The sequence below is a fragment of the Botryllus schlosseri genome, chromosome 14, assembly GCF_051294905.1.
Source record: "Botryllus schlosseri isolate E-star chromosome 14, Bs_hap1, whole genome shotgun sequence".
NCBI classification, from domain to species: domain Eukaryota; kingdom Metazoa; phylum Chordata; class Ascidiacea; order Stolidobranchia; family Styelidae; genus Botryllus; species Botryllus schlosseri.
In genome coordinates, this window is record NC_137249.1 from 25,653,680 (window position 1) to 25,676,890 (window position 23,211).

The window sequence follows — 23,211 nt, forward strand, 5'->3', positions numbered from 1 at the left end:
GCGCGCCCACGACAGAGCACGCTATAGCCTTGATATTGAAATCCCAACTGTTCATTTTCATACTATACATTTTGCTCAGTTAAATGAGCAAATCCATCGAAATATGATGCTTTCCTCTCGACACATTGCTACGGGCATTCGTCATTCTACGGTCAATACGTAGTTTATCATATATTCGTAATGTTTGTCACAATGCTAATCCCATCTATGATGAGGATGATTTTAGGGTATAGTTCCAGTGACTGTGAGCTGACCAGATAGATTAAAAATAGCTTTCGATTCATTAAACCTGGGACAAGCACTTTTATCTTGGATGTTTAGTCGAAAAATAAACTGCCAGATCATGAAATTAAGGGTACATTTGAATTTGACAAACCCCTCTCCCTCTGAATAACTTGCCTGGGTGCCCAAACTGTCTCTTGGAGTGTCCCTGTTCAAAGTGAATATACTCTGATGTCAACATGGTAAATTAGCTAGATCAACATTTGGTCTTTCCATGTGCATTAATTGCATACTTTACAGCAGTTACATACTATTTACTGACACACAACGAATTTGTTGCAGCGCTAGTATTCAAGTCCTAAATCGTTTTGAATTGCAAAACAAATGCTACAGTTGCCTTGTGAAAATGACTTTCTGCAACCTAGTAGTCAGTATTCAATTAAGCTACCTCATCACGCCAAGAACTCTCATTTTAATAGTAAATGGGTCTCTTTAGACTCAATCACAGTAGAATCCGTCGATATTATAAGATCTTACTAAGCTAATAATCAATTTTGCGCCGTAAAATTGACCTGACAAACATGATGTTGAAAAAAACCCAGATTTCAAGCACAAAAACCCAGAAACCCAGGTGATGCTCGAAAAACCCAGATCTGGGTGGAAAAACCCAGGAGTGGCATCTCTGAAAGGGGGGCGTGTCCAAAAAAGTTAGAGAACCAGTGGGCTGAACTAAATCTTAATATTTCGAATACGTTCTAGTTTTATCAATTAAAGGGGATTCTACATATCAGGAGTGAAACATGAATATTGAATAGCTTGAGATTGTTGCTAATTACGTCGCTACGGTTGTCAAAGAACACCTCTTTACTGAATCAATTACCTGTTTAAAAGTAATTGTAATTAATTACATATTTACCAGTAATTGAAATTAATTTGAAATTTTTAGCATTGAGTAATTGTAATGTAATTGAAACATGCAAGGAAGTAATTGGAATTGAATTAAAATATTGTAATTGATCCAACTCTGCTGCGGAGCCGTATACTTGTTAGAATTGAACCAAATTTGGTGTGCACCGTTTTTTAGGGTATCCTGACAATTTGATAACTGAACGACTCGAATCCAGAAAAAATAAGTTATATTTGTACAGCCCTACTGTGCGTGCCTCCTCTTTACATCGCCTAGGCCTAGGTAGGTGTCTGACCTATTGCAGTCTTGTGATGTTTTGAAGTGGTGAAATTTCATGAATAAAATTTTATGAATAAACTTGAACTTATGACAATATCACTCATAAAACTGAAATAAACTTGTTAAATTTCAGGTGTACAAAAGCAGTTGTGGGAATAGTCCAAAAACATAACCGCTTGACTAAGTAGTGCTAGTAGCCAACAACCAAAAGTATTTTGTGACTGGCCCCCTCTAACTAAAACTTATGTTGTATTTTCTACCTGATTACTGTTCACCAACATTTGAGAATATAAATAACTTCTTTACTAGTGTCATTGAATTAGTATTTACAATCGAAAAAGGTTAAAACAAGTCTTTGAGCATATAAAAACATCGAATGGCGCATTGCATCCCCAGCCTCGGTCGCAGTAGATCACCGTTTCTGAGAGACGACGAAGATCAAATTCAACCAACATTCTGAGGTAACTCCTGGAAATACATATTCAACGCATTTCATAGACGTTCAGGAGAGATAGCCATATATTTTTAGATGGAAAATTAGCTGAAGGTTGACATGAATCAAATGTGACAAGGTTTCGTCAACGAGATGAAGTTATAGTTTCATCCAATTCAGAATCCCTGCTCATTTTCTAAATTTCAATGTTTCTAGCACAGGGCATCACAAACTAGGGGTTGTATATATATGCAATGCATATATATAACCAGTTTCACAAAAACACCTGCACATTATACTATGGGAATACGGAATTGCGTGTGGACCATGAATCGTGTTTGATCAAGCAGTATTAATCGGGAAATGCAGCTCAAAATCCAAATCAGAAAACAATTGCCAAAATGTGATGTCTTAATCAGGAGCCAACTGTGTCAGGCATACGTGGCGAATTAACCACATTTGTGTCAGGGATATCTAGGATTAGATACCCCTGATTTGTGTGCTCATTCTTGAATACTTGATACAGTCGTAATATGGAATCACCATGTAATTTAGTTTGGGTGTAGTTTAACATGTCACTCGCATGATGGACTATGCACTGCACAACGTTGAATTAAGTTGTGTGCGATGATGCAAAAGTAGATTCTGAGTGCAAAAATTCGGATTTTATTTGATTCGTTTGGACGAGAGACTTCTATATTCGAATTAACTTGATCGCTGCTGGAACAGACTAGTAAGAAGCGCACATTTATCGAATTTCAAACCATCATGTATTTGGTAGAAAGCAGCTTTGTACTGATAAGGTCGCGACATGCGTTCATATTGCTCTAGCTGCCATTGCACTTGCTTAATCTCACCATTTCAAGCTGAAGACAATTGAGCGGCTTGACAATAAGGAATGCAGTGCGTGCAAACATGTCACATCAGTCTTTAAACGCTGGAGACCAACGGCATGAACTAAAATGCGTTCTTGCGTAGTGTGATTATGACATCCCAAGATACCAACACAAAAAATGATGGTTCGGAACTGTCAAAACACCTTCCCAACCAAACGAGTTACGTCGTCTTCAGAAATGTCGATGCTATCTTTAGCATTAATTAGGTCAGTACAGTTCAGTAATTCGTATTATCAGATATTAGTTGGTTGTCTTTTAGTTAGTTGCGGACTTTCAAAGGTCGTTCGTTCTATTCCAGTTTCGGGTTTGGAAAAGGGAGTTGCTGTAGTTTGATTTGCAGTTCGTACAAGTGCGATTCAATAGTGGGATGATTGTACCAGACATTCATTAACACTGTGCTTACTTGAATACTGCTTTGGCGCAAACAACGCAATTTCTAGCCAGCAACATCATACTTTGGCACTGTTTTGTCGAATTTGTTTCGTCCAAGCGAATTCTGTCAGATAAAAGCAAAATACCACCATTACAATTTAACACTACACTCGGATAGGCCTATACGGCACATTGTTTCTCAAAGCGAATTTATCACGTTATATTCACGCATCACGAGTTCCTACAGTTCCTGCCATCATTGGTAGGGCTTGGCACATTGATTAAACTACCGTACTCAAGTTTAGACAGCGAGAGTGACCAGAGACGATTTTCAAGTAGGTACTAAAATGATATGCTCCTTGCCACAAAGGGTTAATTTCCCAACAAGATGTATGCACAGTTTCGATACTATTTTCCTCTGTGAAAGGCTGAAAGCCTCGATTGGTCATCTCGCAGCATAGCAAACCTTGGTGCAAGGCTACGCATGTTATTGAAAATGATATATCTGCAAAGTCGTGGTCAACCCACTGCATTGTCACAAAGAGCAATGAAATAAGCATGGTCTAAAAAATATCAAATCTTCTTTGTGGTCGCGTATATGGGACATATCTCAACTTTCCACATCATTAAGACCATAGTGAAGTCAGGATGAATCCTTCCCTTATACATGACTCAGAACCGAATCTGTCAGGTACTCGAACTTGCCCAGACCTTGTTATTTCAATTTATTTTGATAACGTACTACTACGTGGCATGGACTGGTGGCTTTCCTGCCTGCTAGATATTTTTGTTTTATATTGCAACTGCCAAAAAGATGCGTTTTCAAAACGAAACCACCCACCTCTCACGAAGTAAAACACTGCCGGCAAGATCCTGTAGTGTAGGCACAGACACCAAACGATCGACAGTGGCTGCTTGTTCTATGGAAGCGAACTCATTTTGAGCAACATCAATTTCCAGCAACGACAGCTGAAAGAAATTGCAAAGTTGGCATTGTCAGGAATTCATTTTGTATACTCGGATTAACGATGTCAAACGCTGCATCGTGTAATCCCTCATATCAAACGTGCACTATTCACTTTGGGTTATGAAACTGTGGTAATAAAAACCGAATTGACAGCGGTGCTGGAAAGTCAATTCAACCAATACAAACCGACCAACTGCTTCCGCAATATCTAATGCGAATAGCGATTTGATGAGCATGCGTAATTACCTGCACTCACACAGATCACAATACCACTTATGATGACAATTTTAAATTGTTGCTGATACGTTTGAATCACAGCCCTTCACTGGCTAACTAATGGTTAGAAATAACGAGTGGATTTCATATTCAATATAATATGAAAAGATATCCAACAGGCAAACAAAAAAAAGCAATACAGTACTGAATATTTGCAGGCCTGTGTAGGGTAGGCATTGATGGGGTTACTTCTTGGCGACTGAGGCATTTTGCTTTGTGTAAATGTGCATGTTCACTGTTCATTAGGGTTGTCCAACATTTGGAAAATCTTAAAAATACCCCGTGATTGTGTCTCATTCCATAGATTATTGATAAAAAATAACAATGAGCCCAAAAGAAGCTCACGGGAAAGCCGTTAAGATTTCGGCCAAAGCGTTTTAAAGTAGCTGCCCAAGAATGGGCGTGCCACCGACCATAGAACGGCGAGAAGACTAGTAATCAAATAACCACCGCTCCTGATTGGCTAATTGGCTATGCTTCAATGATCACCACAGCAACGACTTGCTGATTATGTGCTCAAGGAGTCTGCTACCGGTGGGGATTCTGAAATCGCGTTGTTGGTAGGTTGGCAGATGATGATTTAAGATTAATTCAGGACATGTTAAGGTACAAAATACATGATGGACAATCAACAGCTGCTTCACATAAACTTCTACAGCATGACTGCTTTGCTGTGAAGGAAACGGCTGTAGCCTACATGCCGTGTTTTCATCGAGGGAAAGCAAAGACGCTTATGCAAGTAGTGACCGAATTCCCCGTTTCAGAAGGGATCCATCATCAGTGAATACAAATAGAAAGCTTGACCATGACACTATACTTTGTGTGAGCTTATTGGACTCAAGTTGTAGTATATAGTTGATATTTTGAATGCTCTAGGGATTGACTGAATCAGCCGGTTGTGCTTGGCAGTTATACTTACAGCAAATTGAATTCACATGTAAGTGTTGTCAAAGTCCTTAATGATGCTGCAGAAAAGAGGTGTAAAGTAAGCACAATGCTGGATATCATGTCCAAACTATGCTGGATACTATGCAGTATAGTCTGTGATTATCTTTACACCTATTTTCTGCGGGATGAATAGGGACTTTGACATACCACATTGGGCATAGCCTGTGCGAGTGTGCGTTATCATTAGCGACTTTAGCAACACTTACAAGTGAATTCAATTTACTGTAAGCATCTGATGAGTGCCAAGCATAACCCGCTGATTCAGCCGATTCCAATATCATTCAAAACGTCACCTATATATTACAGCTTGAGCCTAATAAGATCACACAAATTACGGTATCGTGTCATTGATAAGCTTTATATTTGTGTTCACTGATAATGGATCCTTTCCAAACGGGGAATTCGTTTACCGCTTGCATAAGCGCCTTTGCTTTCCCTCGGTGAAAACACGGCATGTAGGCTACAGCCGTTTCCTTCCAATGAAGCAGTCATGCTGTAGAAGTTTTTGTGAAGCAGCTGGTGATTGTTCATCATGTATTTCGTACCTTAACATATCCTGAATTAATCTTAAATCATCATCTGCCAACCTACCAACAACGCGATTTCAGAATCCCTGCCGGTAGCAGACTCCTTGAGCACATAATCAGCAAGTTGTTGCTGTGGTGATCATTGAAGCATAGCCAATTAGCCATTCAGGAGCCGTGGTTATTTGATTACTAGTCTTCTCGCCGTTCTATGGTCGGTGGCACGCCCATTCTTGGGCAGCTTCTTTAAAACGCTTTGGCCGAAATCTTAACGGCGTTCCCGTGAGCTTCTTTTGGGCTCATTGTTATTTTTTATCAATAATCTATGGAATGAGACACAATCACGGGGTATTTTCAAGATTTTCCAAATTTTGGACAACCCTACTGTTCATCGTTCAATTGTTCATTGATGAAACTATATCCCCATTGTCTACAGTTACCATATTTTCGAATCTGGAAAGTTAGTTTAGCGAAATTGAAAACAACTGATTTTTAAATGTTTACCGAAAATCTTGCTGTGTTGACTAAAAAAGGTCATCACTTTGACTCGACTCACAAATCACCCACTTTTTAATGTTATGGTATTGGCTAAAAAAACATCTGGGTGAAGGGGGACATTTCTTCAAAAAGGAGGACGTACAGTAACCCTGCTATTATCCAACAAGATTTCATGTGATTGCACGATATGCTGACACTTTCATTAACAAGTTGAAAGTAAATGAAATTATATACATGTCGACTCAAATGCAGCATGGGCCGCGCGTGTCAGCTTCATTGTGTAACATAATTACACGAGAGGCTGCAATAGGAAAAGTCCTTGGCATGAGCTACATCCGTCTAATTGCTGGATATCATATAGTATCCGGGTTGATCAATCGACAGTATATCGTAAATTCAGATTTCAGTCATCGACTATTTTGCCTTGACGCTAAGATTTTCATTCTCATTACATAGATCCCTTGGACGGCAGACTGCGGCCTTTCGAAGGGTTCACTGGCTTCAATCGAGGAATTTAGCGTTACACACCAGTGTTGGGATGACTCTAGTCATGACTTGACTCGACCCACCTTTTTCGTATGACTTGACTTGACTCGAGTCACTTTGCTAAAATGACTTGACTTGACTCGACGCTTCAGAAAAGTGGATTGACTCGTGACTCGGAGCAAAATTCACGAGTCAATTTCAAGTCATCAAGTACTCGGTATCGATAAAAATCGCTAATATGTAACCTGTGAGAGCGACCAATCATTCAATGATCGTGTTTTGATGAGCCTCCAATTGTTCTCTCATAAATAAATCCATCACAAACGAAGTGATCGAAGCTTACAGCTATACGTTGTCGTAAATTAATAGTAAAATAATTTAATATCAAAATATTCTCTGGTCTTACTTTAGCCGAACCTCTTGTTTTATTGGAATTTAATTCGAATATAGTTATATACTTCTCAACCATTTGATGCAGGCTCGAATTTTATCCTATCAATATGTCAATGGGTAATTTATTGCATCTTAGCAATTAGTTTCGCAATTTTGACAGTTCTACGTATATGTGAGCAATACAGCGCCTTCTTGCATGTACATTTAATTCTATATTGGTTCATCGGTTCAGAATTAATGACCACTCAATCTGTTTTTCAGACAGCTAGCAAAATGCAATGACGTAATCATGCCTCATACTTTGAAAAGGCAATTTGACTTGAATTGTGACTTGACTTGACTCGACTCGGCTCGAGTCACCTTTAAAAATCGAGTGACTTAAAATGTGCAATGACTCGAAATGACTCGTGACTCGAAGGTAGTGACTTGATCCCAACACTGTTACACACTAGCATTGTCGCTTCATGCACAATTATTTCAATACTTGTTGACATTTCTATCCAAAACAGTGGTTCTCAAACTTTTTTAGACACACCCCCTTTTTGATAGTGAAAAATTTTGCGCCCCCCCCCCCTTATCGGGATATCACAAAATAGTAAAGAGAGAAATCAGAATGCTAGCAACCCAAAAGGATAAGTTGATGGCATTAAAGGTTATGGCTATTGTTGAGGGTATTCTCGAATATGGAATTTGGACAATAGAGAGATCAAACACCAAGAGCAGGATGCAAATCGCGCGGAAAATGTTTCTGTTAATTGCGGCTTCGCGCTCCCCTTCAGATGCTTTCACGCCGTCCAGTTTGAGAACCACGGACCTAAAACGTTGTCAAAAATCTATATTTTGGTATATGCCAAAAATTGCTTATCTTTGGCATTTTTATTTTTGGCATGGACATGAGTAAAAAGCCTGACCGACTTCAGATTTTTGAGTTGATACCGATATCTAGCAGCAGGGTTGTAATGACTCGATTGGAGTTCGACTCGAGTATCGATTTCTTGGTGTTATGACTTGACTTCTGATCGAGTCATCCCGCATCACCCAACCAAATCATATGAGTCGAAACTGGGACTGCCAAGACAGAAATTTACCACATTACCACATTAATAGTATTTCGTTTATCGGTATTGGTGTTTGTCAAATAGGGCTAGAAGATGTGAAAGTGAATAAAATTACTTTTGTATGAACGCAAGGCATTCAATATCACCCAAACTGAGTTTTACGAAACGATTTGAACAGAATCCAACTTGAATATGAACAGTATGGACTATGATCACAATGACTTGGACTCGAGTCTTAACACTATAACTAACAAAGTTGTGATTCGGGAGGGACCTTGTGACTTGGTTACAAGGCTGTCTGTGCGTTCACTGATTACCCCGATGTACTCAAAAGACATGACGTCTAGTGTAAGGGCCATTTCCAAAAGTAGACAGCATCTACTTGAACCGCTTTACAGACATTGCTTGAAATAAACTAAAATAGGCTACATATGTCCGTCTATAAGCTAAAGTCGTCAGTAATAAAGTAGGCTACTTACTTGTATTTAATCGGAATACTCAAAGTAGGTTTGTCTCATAAGCATTAAGGACTTGAATGGTTAAGATTTCAGAGTACTTTCACTTCTCCTTAGCACTTTTCCTTTTCAAGGTGAAACTAGGCTTGGAATATTCAATTTATTACAGACTTGGAAATCGCCACTTCTACTTGTACATGACTCTACCAAATAATGCCTACTCTCACCATTTGTGCCTGTAAGCAATACGAGATAGATCAACATTCCCAGACTAGCAATCACATATGATAGTTCTTCAACTCTTTACTACCACGATGTGACGTCACGAAAATGACCTATATTTTTCCACATCTCATGACCGGTACCGATAATTATTTCATATTCATTTCATATGATATGATCGGCGAACCCATCGGCCGGCCTCCAGCCATAAGCCTTTTTTTGGGGGGCCACATAAAACTTTGCACACGTATCGTAACCAAAAAGCCACACAAGTTCAAAATGTAAGTTCAACTCACTTTTTTCAGAGAAAATGGCAAGAACAGAATCAAGTTTTCCCTTGCCAGCAGATATTTCAAATGTCTCAAACGACCAATACCATGAGGCAGCAGTCTCAGTCGGTTTCCATTTACACGAAGACTGACCAGTTCCGACAAATGATCCATGTCGGCAGGCAAATACCTGAAAGAGAGCTTGCTATCGAATGATACGTTGGAGAGATAAAACCCTGGACATGGAGTTGGACAATCAGAACATGTTGACCTTGTTCAAATTAGATCAAAATGAGGATGAATGAATTCACGGAAGCTTGGATATGATATGGAATTCAATTCCGAAATAAAAAGAAATACAACAAAATAAAAGTTCACTTCCAAGCAAACGTCTGTATATTAAGCTTGACTCGTTTCGCACGATACAGATCTCTTGCAGCATTTTTAGGAAATGAGAACTAAAATGAAATCATATAAACATTGCAAAACCTACTTTAGAGTTAGAGTATCGCTGTTTTGTTCTAATTAGCGCAATTAGGCAACTAGAAACTAGAATTATCTATTTGTCCAAGTCTGCCATGACAAGACAATATGTCTGCATTGCAGGAAAACACATTGCATCCTATGAAAGAAACAGAAACTACAAACCTTATCTTATTATTGGACAACGTCAGGGATTTCAACGTGCTGCACAGTCTGGAATTCCTCGAGCACAGACTTGGCGGCAAGGTCGTTATTTGATTGCTGTCAACGTCCAGGCTTGATAGACACTGGAGAAATGGTACGGCATTACAAATCTCAAAATTTGGAAGATCACGAACCAAACTGGACTATCAGATATAAAGAATGAAAAATAACCCATCAGACTTGCAGACTAGTTCGTCTACAGTTAACTCAACTAGAAACAGATTCCTTTTGGGAATGCCAATTCAATATCTACTATTACGTAGCTCATTTGCAATACGGCAATTCATACTATCTACAAGTCAGTGGTTTTAGTACATGGGCGGGCAACTTCGCCAGTCGGCAGGCCGGATATAGGGAAATCAAGTACTTGCTCGGATTGCCGAATTGATACATTATTCGCCCATTTATCCACGTATACAAGGAACAAGTTTTTAATGAATGTATTTTAACGACAGCAACGTCACTTCAATGCCATTTCTTGCGGTAATGACTAAGACAATGTGGATTTGAGAACAGCATTGTAATGCTGGCGCCGCCATGTCTGCTTCTCTCTGATCAATTAACACACGGTGCAATCCTTGATTAAGATTCCAAGGCGTTCCTTAAGCTGGGTACCCCAAATTAACCGAGATATTAATTCAGTAGGGTTGAGTAATGAGTACATAGTAAATGCCGATATTGCAAGTCTTCCCGCTTCGACGAACTTACGCGTAATCTCCACTCTCGCACGCAGCACACAGTCACTAACACTTGACGTTTAAGTAAGTAGTGGGGAATCTCGGCAGACTTGGGCCACGGGCCACATTATCATATAAAACGAGAAACTGTCTGCAGGCCGGACAAAATCCCGTCGCGGGCCGTATGTTGTCCGCTCCTGTTTCAGTAAATAATTTTCAAATGTCGTTAGTTCTACTTGTGAGTTTTGAAGATTCAGTCGTTTGCACGAGTCTGTCCGCAACCTACCCTCATATTTGCAATATCCTCCGGTAACTTGTCAAGTTTATTGTTGGAAAGACTCAAATGCGTGAGATGGTGCAATCGTAGAATCCGGGAATCAAACTTCCGCAATTCACATCCCGACACCTTTGTAGAAAAAAAGGATGTTTGACAAGGTTGCAAAATAATTTCATAGCATTGATGCGAACAGTTTTACAGCCATTGCTATGTTTGGACATGAAATAAACTAGAAAAGCAGCATTTGGGCATTTGTAAGCAGAGGTGGCTGATAATAAATAACCGTAATTTTCCGAATATAGTACGCCCCAATGTATGCAGAAATCAATGGCCTAATTTTGCTTGCGTACAAACGGTAAAACCCAATCGGTAGGAGATCGCTTGCTGTTGTGTAGCGCAGACGCTAATTGGTAACACGCTTCTCGCTCATTGGCAGCGCGTAACACTAATAATACGAATTACGGGGCACGATGGCTGAATGTGATGCGCGATTAAAACAAACATGAAGAAAGGTGTGATTTCAATGTACATTTTAAGGGAGATTTTTTTCAAGGCTTGATGTACCCATGCAAAATACGCACCCCCAATTTTAGGACAAAAATTCGGGAAAATTTTGCGCATAATAGATGGAAAATTACGATACCTCTACTTTGTTGAATTCTCAAGTTTTGAATACTTACACAAATCACTAAGTCGGTCAAGTGGTTGTGAATGTAGACTTCTTCTATTTCCATGTAACAGTTTTCAGTATTTCAATGATAGTTTCTTACCTACTGGAAACTCACTACCTTGCAATTGTACTCTAGTACCAACGACAACTACTCTGAGCTTTGACCACTTCTGCCTGTAAGCAATAAGAAATAGATGAATGTTTCCAGTGTAGCACTCGCAGATTATAATTCTTTGACTCATTACTGGTTACTGTCATGTTGTTACGGCGCAAAAATTGCCGATATTGTTCACCTCTCATGGCCAATACCGATATATTTTGCAAAGTAGGAACACAAAATGTTTGTTGTGATATTGAATTTTTCCAACTCGACAAGCCTATCAATTGCAGAAACAAACTAAAACCTCATATTAACCAAATCCAGAGTGATACTAACCGTCAGGGGCGCATCTAGCCGAAAAAAACGGGGGGTACCTTTAGAAAAGGGGGGTGTTTTTAAAAGGAGAGGGTGTTCCTTGTTCTAACCGATTGATCAGGATAAATGCATGCACAAATTACCATAGTCAGATCATCTTACTCGTGTTTGTGACTTCTTCATTCGCATATACAAAAACAAGTACAACTAAACATATCATTATAACCCATAAGTGATGATAACAGCGGAAAGAGAGACAGCCAGGTATCTTGACCTTAACCGAATGGCAACAGCTGCAATTTTCGAAAAATTTTACTTCAATTTTCAAAATCGAAAAACTGTGCCTTAATGGGATTGGAGCCCGGTAAACAAGGTAGCGTTCGATTCAGAATGTCAACGCGGATCCGATTGCGCCACTCAAATCATTTCGAGCTCTGTGTCTGGCCACTTATATCAAGAGCAAGCCGTGAAAACGTTGGTTGGAAACAGAAATGCTAAATTGCGGACCTTATGAACCTTAGTATAGGTATTCGACGACCATACAGTCTGGTGTATTGTATAGGCTCAGAATTCATCGTTCTAGAGAGCCCTGAGTCGACGGTCTACGTCTAGCAGGCGCTAATTTCTAATCAAAACAATGCCGACCGTTTTAGTCAGCTCGCGGCAGATCGCCGAGAGAGTGAGTCATGGCGCGTGATTCGCGCGCGTATGGTAACTTCGAAGGCATATAACTCTTAACTGTTGTGACCCTATATTAGTCATTTTAGTGTTCGTAGACGGATATTTACAGTCCTTACCATAATGATTTACTGCAAATGCTTATCATTACTACAACGTAAGATATATATCGATGTACGACACCTCTTTGTATACCCAGACGCACGCTTTTGCGTAGGTATAATCGCTGAGTAATATTGTATGTATTCCGAATTATACTTTACCATTAGCCGTTATTTAGAATCATATAGACAACAACAATTCACAGACACAATCTCTGAAGGTGTATGCCTATTAGAACGCGATATATTTCACGTTATGTGACGGGTATTCAGCCATGTGCTTGAGGCTGGTACGGTAGCCTGACGGAATTCGCTTCCCGGTTTTCGAATGAAACCTTGAGCGGTATAAAACTAACTAGTATAGTTGCTTTAGCACAATATAAACAGAAACTGACAATCGCTATTCATAGCAACAAACTACAGCTAGTTATGACGAATAAAACCAACTAAACGACAGTGTATATGGCGGGTATGAGGAACGCGCGTGTCTGCGAAATGATGCTTCGTCAGATATTTTTGTCACGCGGCCTATCACATAGCTTTTGATCAGCTTAGATGTAACTAATATCAGATATGAAGATATGTGTGGACTTGTATGGACACTAGCTATTGACATAATGAAACAACTATGCCCGAAGGCGGCTAGAACGAAACATACAGAACGTTATCTGAGAGTGGTCAATGACGCGCGAATTGTCCACAGAGTGCATTTTGCAACATAATGATCTACGGTGTTTGATATACGATTTTGACGTCTTCGATATAATAAATATCAAATAACAAGGTATCAATGAACTTGTACGAACAATATCTATTCACAGAAATGAACAACAACGACCTAGCACGATTAATATGTAATATATCGTGGTTTCAATTACGGCACCCTTCTCTCGTACCGGCATGTCGAAAAATAGACACGCCGGTGCGAAACGGTTAATTACCAAAGCGAGGATGTTATCACGACGGTGCGCGCCGATCATATTACAGCACAGCGGGAGATCTCTCGATTCGCGCTCAAATACGAACACTCGACTGTAAAAACAAGCAAATGAATTATAGTCTGTTTTCGTTTGTATTAATCGTTCAGCCTGTTTTTGCTCATGATCTGGATTAATTTTGTTCTAAATCGATATGATATCTACTGTCTGTCAAGATAGTGCAGTATTTTTGGTGTGTGGAGATGGTAAACGTCACGTGAATAACAGCGGCCCGGCGCAGGCTTAGGCTCGCGATCAAAATGCATTCCTAAATGCGTTTGCGGTGCAAAAGTGACAATTGCGAATTGTCAAGGCAAAGACTATAACTTCTCGTTATTGCAACATTACATTGAACATTGCCTGCGCTCGGGACGCTCTTGGCTGATTTATCGTGTCTCCAACAAGCCTAGTTTCACTCGCTTGATCAATCACATCAGCAGTAGGCCCAGTGCGTACTGTACCATCGCTGTCTGCACTATCACATCTGCATTGGCGCACACGATATTATCGCTTGCCTACACAATCGCATCTGCAACAGACCTGGTACAAAGATATCATCGCTGGCCATGTGGCCAACTATCGCGTCTCGAGCCTAGCGGCTCCGATCTCTCGAGCCTAGCATGCGTTGGCTCCAATCTCTCGATGGCTTGGTGACAACGCCGTTAGGTGTTCGCTGATTAGCGATTGTAATTAGAGTGACATTGCTGAACTGAATGACATCGAATGTCCGCAGACATGTGCGATTGTGCGTGCGCCGTGCATGCGTAAGTGAATTCCGCTAATATCTAAACATAACCATCAGAAGATGTGTGTCAACGGTCAAGGCTTGAGTTGTAAAAGACGAGAAAGGTTTGAACAACCTGAAACCTGTGCCATTATAGAACAGATTCTAACTCAGACATTTTGCCTTGCGCAAATCGTCGCCGAGGTTATGTAATACGCCTTGATAAGCGGCGTATTGAATTGTTCGGTAGCGATCAGGGACTCGCTAATTGCCCGCACTTCCGTTCTAAACATTTGTTGATAGTAAACTGTTAACACGAAAACCAACTCGCGTGGCATCGAAATTTCATGGCGTCTAATGCGAGTGTTATTGTAACTGGATAATAGCGTTCAGATGTGGCGAGAGAGCCATGTGACGATGCGCTTTTTGGGCTTCCGTAGACGAGAGAACAATACGAGAAAAACGCATCACCGCACCAGAGTTGGATCAATTGTAATTTGTAATTGAGCTGAATGTAATTAATTACATTTTTCAATGTAATTGTAATGTAATTGTAATTGAAGCATTTTTATTTTGAGTAATTGTAATTGTAATTGTAATTTGACAAAAATTTTGCTCAATTACAATTTCAATTACATTAAATTGCTATTGAGACCTGACAAGCACAACATAAAATAATTGACTTATAATGCATTCTCTTTAAATGTCGACAAGGAATTTGATGGATCCATTCGCGGAAGCCCTTGACTGCGCACTTGCGGGCGAAGTTTTTTTTTTTACCGCTATACTGACCTCGGCTGCCATTGTATACAATTATTAGATTACTAACCAACGGATGGATTCGCAACACGTGACTCACGATTGAATACGCCGAGAAGCGAACTGCTGAGCCGGCTAAAAGCAGCGGAATTGATAGTCCCATAGCTGGCGATCCAAGCGTCGAAATTTGATATGTATGGTCCTAATCGAAAGCTAGTGTCGCACTGATTCCGCAATAAAAGTATATTTCCAGGTAATGGGACCATCCCAAAATAGTCTTGAAAGTCTGGGAATCGGCATTGTTCTGAACAATCTACAAAGTTTGCTGCTTTTAGCTGGCTCTGCAGTACGCTTGTCGGTGCATTCATCCGTGACTCACATCTTGCGCATCTATCCGTGGGTTGGCAATCTACAATGCGATTTCAGATCACGATGCTGCATCGTTACTTCGTCTGGCTAAATAACCAGACCACTGGATATTATATAACGTCTTATCTGACAAAGCACGGTTTTGTTTTTACTCCTCATCCTAATCCCTACTCTGCGTCCCTCGATAAAAATAATATTATTTCTTTAATTATATACTATATACGCAAATCCAACACGTGTATATATTATAATACTTTTTTCAACGACATACTGCATACTGGAATAGTTCGAAAACGTTTTTTCTTTTTATTAATTAACGGGTATTTGCGCATCATGAATGAAACATGAATACTTGAATTGTTGTTAATTACGACGCTACGGTTTTCAAGGAGCACGGTTGAATTTATGATTATTCAATTACATGTTCAACAGCAGCAATTGTAATTGTAATTGTAATTGTAATTTGATATTTTTAGCATGGAGTAATTGTAATTGTAATGTAATTGAAACATGCATGAAAGTAATTGTAATTGTAATTGTAATTGAACTGAAATAATGTAATTGATCCAACTCTGCACCGCACTGCGTTGTTTGCTCGGTCTCTGGCGTGATGATGCTGCACGGCAATACGGGGATTATCGATTTAGTAGAATAAGAAATATTGGATGAATGGAAATAGATTTAGGAAGGGGGATAATCGAGCTTGAAAACGGGGGGTACCGGACACCGATTACCCCCCCTGAATACGCCCCTGCTAACCGTCAATTGTTGAAGTGACGAAGGGAATCCTGATGTTAACGGATAATCAGCTTTTGATCGAACTTCCATCTTTGTCTGTGCTTGTTTGATTACCTTACTTTTCACAGGTTCGCAAGTGGAAAGAACGCCGTGACCTGGAAAAGGTTTTCGGAATGCTCAACATCAGCAAAAACATCTTGTAGTACTAGGATTTCTTTCATGTAGAAATTTTCAAAATTGACAAACTGCTGTCAGCATAGATCACATGACAATCATAGAAAAGATTTATTTATTCAAACCAATTTCACTCAGGCATCCTAGAACCTACATTGGTCACGAAAACCAGGGTGGAGTGAAACATGAAAAAAAAAGAAATTTGGGTTGTCATGCCGTCCTACAGTTTTTCTCATCATTCCCCATTTCTGATGTACGGAATCTGAGTCTTCATTCGCAACAACCTAAAATCTAACCCTTAAAAATTTCCTCTACACTTTAGTAAGGGCATTTTATGAAATATTTCACAAATCTGTGAACTATATTGTTACCAAACAATTTCTTCACCAATATGTCTGTCAAGGTCTCTTGTAACATGTGTTAAAATGTTGAAGTTCAACTCTTGTGGGAAACCCAGGAAAAAAAGCTGTTAAATTTTACAAATTTGAAAAAATTAAATAAAATAAAAAAATAGAAAAAAATATCGTTATCGGCTATAAGTAACTAAGGATGGGTTTAATAATGGTTTTTCATGTTTCTCAATTCATTGGTAAAATTAACATTTTACTACAGGCTGTTTTGTGGAAATATATGTAAAAGTAATGGCACTGATGGCATAGTTATCTAGTCATAAGTACACCGTTCAGTAATTCGATACCGAACGATTCAACAAATTCTGTATACTGTAATACTGGGTAACACACACATATATAGGCTTAAAACCAGTTCAGTAATTCCTTAAATACAGTTAGAAGCCATGCAGCAAGGTCTCAAACGGTATTTTCTGTATCATTCCATTCTATAAGATGGACGCAATTGTACCAAAGTCAGTGTTGCTAACCTCGCGGTTTTCCCGCGAATTTGGGCTTGTCGTTTTCGCGATTAGCGGTTTATTTTCAGGAGTCGCGGGTTGCTTGTTTTTGGTCTTGTTTGATTTTTTATCAAACATGTATGGTGAGCCTGTTAACAAGTTGTATTTGCAGTTTTTAACACCAATCTTGCAACAACTCAACAAAATCAACAAGCTTTTTCAGTCCGAATCTGGCGATCATCTAAAAATACAGGATGATCTGTTACTATTCTTTCGCTCGTTGGTGTCAAGGTTTGTGATACCCTCGTACAAAATGTTTGCTGTACCGTTTTCAAACCTACGAAATGCATGCTGGAGCGATTTAATGAAAGCATGTATCAGGACACTGTGGATGTTGGACAGGAAAATGACATCGTTTCATCTGTTAGGCCTATATCTGAGTGAATTGTATTGTAAATAAAATGTTTTGCATAATAAAAATTGTTGCTAGTTTCTGGGCTTGTCTCGGCTAAAAATTCGCTGGTTTTGGGCTTGTTTTTCAGATTTTTTTTGCTTGTTGTAAGATAACCTGGCAACACTGACCAAAGTAAAAAAGCGGCTATGAATCCAGCACGGCCTTGTGTGAGTTCATTGTCAATTGTTACTGAATGGTTCGTCGCTGTTTCACTATCATTTCTGATCCTTGGCATATGGATCAGCTTGGATCAGACGCTCATCTATCCAGGTAACACGCTATGAGCAGTGGTTTGGGTTAATAAAGCCAACGATCCTGAGTTACAACATTCTAACTGGAATGGCTGGATGAAGAGAATCAATGGTAATGATGCAAAACAGCGCGCACAGATCGAGTTCCTTCCAGTTATTGAATGAGACCGTGATGACCTCAAAACCTTTTTCGCCAGTCTTAACGAGTGCACACAGCGCGTTGGGGTAGCTATAGTGACCGTCGACCTTCCGATTCGACTGAAGGCTATATATATAATGAAGCAGACAAATTTACCAGTCATTCCAAGGTTGAGTAGTTTTCACCTATTGAAATCTTATCTTGGACCAATTGGTGACAACATGGAATATTCTGGGCTACTAGATGTGATCCAGTTGATCTATGCTGGAAGCACAACAACCATCCACATCATGGATGCAGGATGTTTTGACAAGGCAATCCCTCCTCACCTCCTCGTCGATGCAGCTATCTATCAACATACCATGGAAATTGCCTTAACTGAGGATAAGCATGGTGACATGAAGTCCTTCATGGAAAAGGTGACTGGTGCGGAAATGGGAGCCAGACACTGTGACCCAGTATTGCGAGTATTTGAACGAAGGTTTGAAGAAACGTTCAATCGATTCGCAAAAAGAGTAAGAACACCTGCACTCTGGGTGGAGTACCAATACATGGTAGATATGCCCAATGTCTTTATCAGAACCGAGTGACTCGCAGACCACAATGGGAATCTGTCCTGCATTGTTACCAAGATGCCTCACACCTGCAGGCCATCATCAGCGGTTCTCAAACTTTTTTTCGGCACGCCCCTTGATAAAAAATTTTGCCCACCCTCTCTTATCGTCGTATCGAAAAGTATTAAAAAGAGCAACCAATGTTTGCAACCCCAATGCATTGTTTGGTGGCACGGGAGGTATTATGGCTTCTCAAATATGTAGTTGCAGTTGAATAATTTATTAAACATAACCACGTGCAATGATAACATGTAGCACATAGATATTTTAGCGATGTTGGTGCCTAAGCCCTTCTATTACCCCACTTGATCTTAGCTCGAACGGACCTGACCACAACCTAAATCAAAAACCAATGGCAGCTACACGCATTTACCAGTTACACTTCATTTAGAGGCATCTTCTGATTAGTGCAAGATTCGGTATCACTCAAAATCTAGCATCAGTGTGTGGATGGTACGGCTGAATTATGACATTTCAAATCGAACTAGACCTAATTAGGATTATTTCCATTGTTGAAAATGGAGGTTTCAGCACAAATTAAACTCATTCCGAGTTCAAGAAAATCATTTCTCTCAGGCGACTTCGCGCCTCCTGTCAGATGCTTCCACGACCCCCACCCCCAGTTTGAGAACCACTGCATTAGAACGTCTGCCGCCCACGGGAACCACGTTGGTGAACCCGCAGAGGAAGAATGAGCAACAGCTTTTCTGGCCACAGATGTTGGGTGCCCACTCTCAGTCATCTGTCAGATGTCAACCGGCGAATGGAGGAGGACGTCAGTAGACATGTACCAGTTGACAGAGAGCTTACCAAGACACAGATGAAGCGAGATGCAGGGGCCATTGAACTTGTCCTAAAATGGTTTGAAGAAATGAAGCCATTCGTCAACGATGGATAAAAGGGGTTGCTCATGTATTTCTTAACTGGTTTCACAAGTATACGGTTGATGACGTAGTCGAAATACTGAGGGAGCAGCTGAATTTAGGATGGCCATTGGCCATGCAGATCAACCTGGATGAAAAGTCAGTGACGCTGACCATGGTTGCCATGTCAAAGGTGAAAGCAGGGTTTTAATGACTCGTGTCATGATTTTATATGACTCGACTTGACTCGAATCATTTTCTATAAGTACGGATCTGTGTATTGACTCGACTTCTCGAGTCATTGCGCATGACTCGAACCAAGTCATATGACTCGAGACTCAGAAGGCCAAGACCAATATTTCATGGTAATTTCGAAGAATAATAAAGTAACCAAACTATTGGGATTTCGTCTAATAGTACTTATACTTGAGAATGCGACCAGAAACTGCTGAAAGTGAGGAAAACTAGTATATTAAAAATGCGAACCATTCGAGATCACCAAACAGAGTTATAAAAAAGGGGATTTAACATGACTTTAACTGGAAACTGAGCAGTATCAACACAATGACTTGGACTCGAGCCATAATACCATGACTCGGACTTGACCCTCTGCTCGCTGACTAGAACTCGGACTTGACTCGGTGGTGAATTGAAAATGAATAGACTTGACTCGAGTCAAAACTATAAAATTGAGATTGATTTGTGACTCGGATCCTTATGAGTTCGTTACAACCCTGGGGGTAAGTCCATGTCGAATCAACCACTCTTGTCACCACTGGGTCCTCAGATTGCAATGAAAATGGAGGGGTAAATCTGGTATCCAGTTCTGACTGCAGCAAACTTAATTTTGTCAAAATTGGTCAACCCATCACAAAGTTATCGCATTTTTAAAAATGGCCATTCTGTGCTCACCCAACCATGAAGTTCAATCAGTTTTACATTACCTGTTACAATAACGTTTATAAACCAGCATAGTCAAGTACTTGAGAGTGGGTTATGGTGTCTAATGATAGAATAGAAGAAGCTCTTGCTATTGAAGGGAAAATTGTCACGGGTTAAAACCCACCTCATAAACCGACATTTTTCAAAATCGTTCATGCGTAACATGAACTTCAATTATATCTAGCGTAATTCTGTCTACACGAAAATTGGAAAGTAACATGTCATATGAAAACTTGTTTGGAGAGGAACATGGCTGACATGTTTTGCTAACTAATATTTGACTGATAGTACCTCTAAATTAACTTTACCTAAATACTTCTGAATCCATGGGGTAATTCAATTTGAGATTAATCAAAAGAGGGATTGGGTATCTCTTAATTTCAGAGAAATTCGCTCAAAACACCATGAAGTACATCTAAGTAAATATCAATTTATTTTAAATGAATTACATAAGTAGTTTTCAAGTTATTACATGGTAAAATCAAGCTTTTTATGCTCATCCAACCGCGAAAATCAAGTAATTTTTTAGGCTGATTTGAAATTTTCTGTAAATAAGCTATTTTGACAATTAGAGAGTTGTTCTATTTGTTATGTTGTATAAATTTATCTATTTTATCATACAGGACAAAAATTACTGATTTTTGGTTGACATCCCAAAATATCACTCATCAACCCCAGAAACCACTGATGCGTAACAAGAATATTTCAAGGGTCTCTCTCTCATTTCTGTCTGCTTCAAAATTTTTGTAAATGGTGTCATATGAGAGCTGTTAGAACAAAGAATTTCTAGAAAATGAGTAACATGCTGGAGTTTGTCTCAAGGTAACACAGCAACTAGAATATCGAACATCATATTTTAGGAAAATCACTCCATTTTCATGACCTGAAATATACCGTTTTCAAAACTTTGTAAGTAAATATTACATAAAAACTTGTTTTCTAAGGAATCTGTGTTGCAACAGCTTTCATTTGCCACCCTTCATAACTTTTTTCATGTAGACAGAAATTAGAGGGACACTCCTGAAATATTGTCATGCTTGAGTGATTTCCAGAGGCACCGTCTTTCAACTTGAGCTAAATTCTGGGCCGTGCACCAAAAATCATTAATTTCGCACTTGAATGATAGAATAGATCAATTTGTACAACATAACAAAGTGAACAACATTTCAAGGTCAAAGTAGCCCATTTACAGACAATTCCAAATATACTTAAAAACAGCCCTACAATTTCACGGTTGAATGGGCATGAAAAGCATGTTTTTCATCATGCGATAACTTTAAAATTACTCAAGTAATTCATTTCAAATCAATTGTGATTTAGTCAGATATACTTTATGATGCCTTGAGCTAAATTTCAGCAAAATCTGAAACTATGGTGGTGACCAAATTCATTTTTTTGGTTGATCTGATATGGACTTACCCCTGGGTAAAAGCCCTGTCATCACAAAAAAATGTCCCAAGGTTTACGACTAAAACATTCACATTGACTCATTGAAGTTGTTCAACCGACTGATCATTTTCACCCGGCGGGATATGGATGTTGCGACAAGCTTACAGTATAAGTCCACTCCTTTCCCGCTGTCCCGGTTCAGCAACAAAAATCAGAAGATGAACAAGGCTACCAAGGCAAATACAGCCTTGCAGGCCTTAACTGAACCACTTGATTTGACTAATCAACCATGCTGGACCCTCATAATTGATGGTGGATGGCTTCTGTACATGGTGATGTGGGATCAACGTCAGGGAATTGCCAACAATTACCCAAAATACGTGCAGTATCTGGGCCGTTGCTTTCAGAATGTCATGGTGGTCTTTGATGGTTACAGCAGTTCACCAAAACATACAACATGTTCTCAAGGAAGACAGTGACAGGAGTGATAAAACCAGAGACACTACCCCTAACAGCAGGGTTGTAACCAAGTCACAAAGCTCCGAGTCACAAGTCAATCTCACTTTTATATTTTTGACTCGAGTCAAGTCGAGTCATTTTCAATTCCCACCGAGTCAAGTCCGAGTCCAAGTCAGCGAACAGAGGATCGAGTCCGAGTCATGGTATTATGACCTCGAGTCCGAGTCCAAGTCATTGTGTTGACTGCTCAGTTTCCAGTTAATGTCTTCCTAAACCCAATTTTTCAACTCTGTTTGGTGATATTGAATGGTTCGCATTTATAATATATCAATTTTCCTCACTTTTAGCAGTTTCTGGTCGCATTTTCAAGCACCAGTACCAACAAACGAAATCCTAATAGTGTGTTGGCTTCGAAATTACAATGAAATGTCGGTCTTGGCCGTCTGAATCGCGAGTCAATGACTTGCTTCGAGTCATGCGCAATGACTCGAGTCCAAGTCGAGTCAATACACGGATTGACTCGAGTCGAGTCGAGTCATTTCCGTATTTTGAGAAAATGACTCGAGTCGAGTCGAGTCATCCGAAAATCGTGACTCGAGTCTGACTCGAGTCGAGTCATGACTCGAGTCATTACAACCCTGCCTAACAGAGGGTGCAGCTTCATAACGTTCACTCCGCGAGTACCTGCAGACCCGGGATTTGATTCTTTCACAGAACTTGTCTCTGAACCCCAGCGATTACGGATGGACAATAGGCGTGCAAAGATATGAGCCGGATGAGCTAATGCAGTTCAGAAGCT

At 39.8% G+C, this 23,211-nt stretch overlaps 1 protein-coding gene across 1 annotated transcript in view; it reads right to left on the bottom strand.

Annotated features, from left to right (window-relative positions):
- Positions 1–1,688: 1,688 nt before the first annotated feature.
- Positions 1,689–23,211, bottom strand: part of LOC145455751 (uncharacterized) — a 31,130-nt gene continuing 9,607 nt past the window's right edge. Inside the window, exons 4-10 of the mRNA XM_080333729.1 lie at positions 16,299–16,432; positions 10,856–10,975; positions 9,854–9,975; positions 9,233–9,395; positions 3,951–4,078; positions 3,141–3,233; positions 1,689–1,876 (exon numbers count right to left, since the gene is read on the bottom strand). Coding sequence (XP_080189855.1) covers positions 1,735–1,876; positions 3,141–3,233; positions 3,951–4,078; positions 9,233–9,395; positions 9,854–9,975; positions 10,856–10,975; positions 16,299–16,432 — 902 coding nt within the window. The 3' untranslated portion in view covers positions 1,689–1,734. The remainder of the gene's footprint in view (positions 1,877–3,140; positions 3,234–3,950; positions 4,079–9,232; positions 9,396–9,853; positions 9,976–10,855; positions 10,976–16,298; positions 16,433–23,211) is intronic.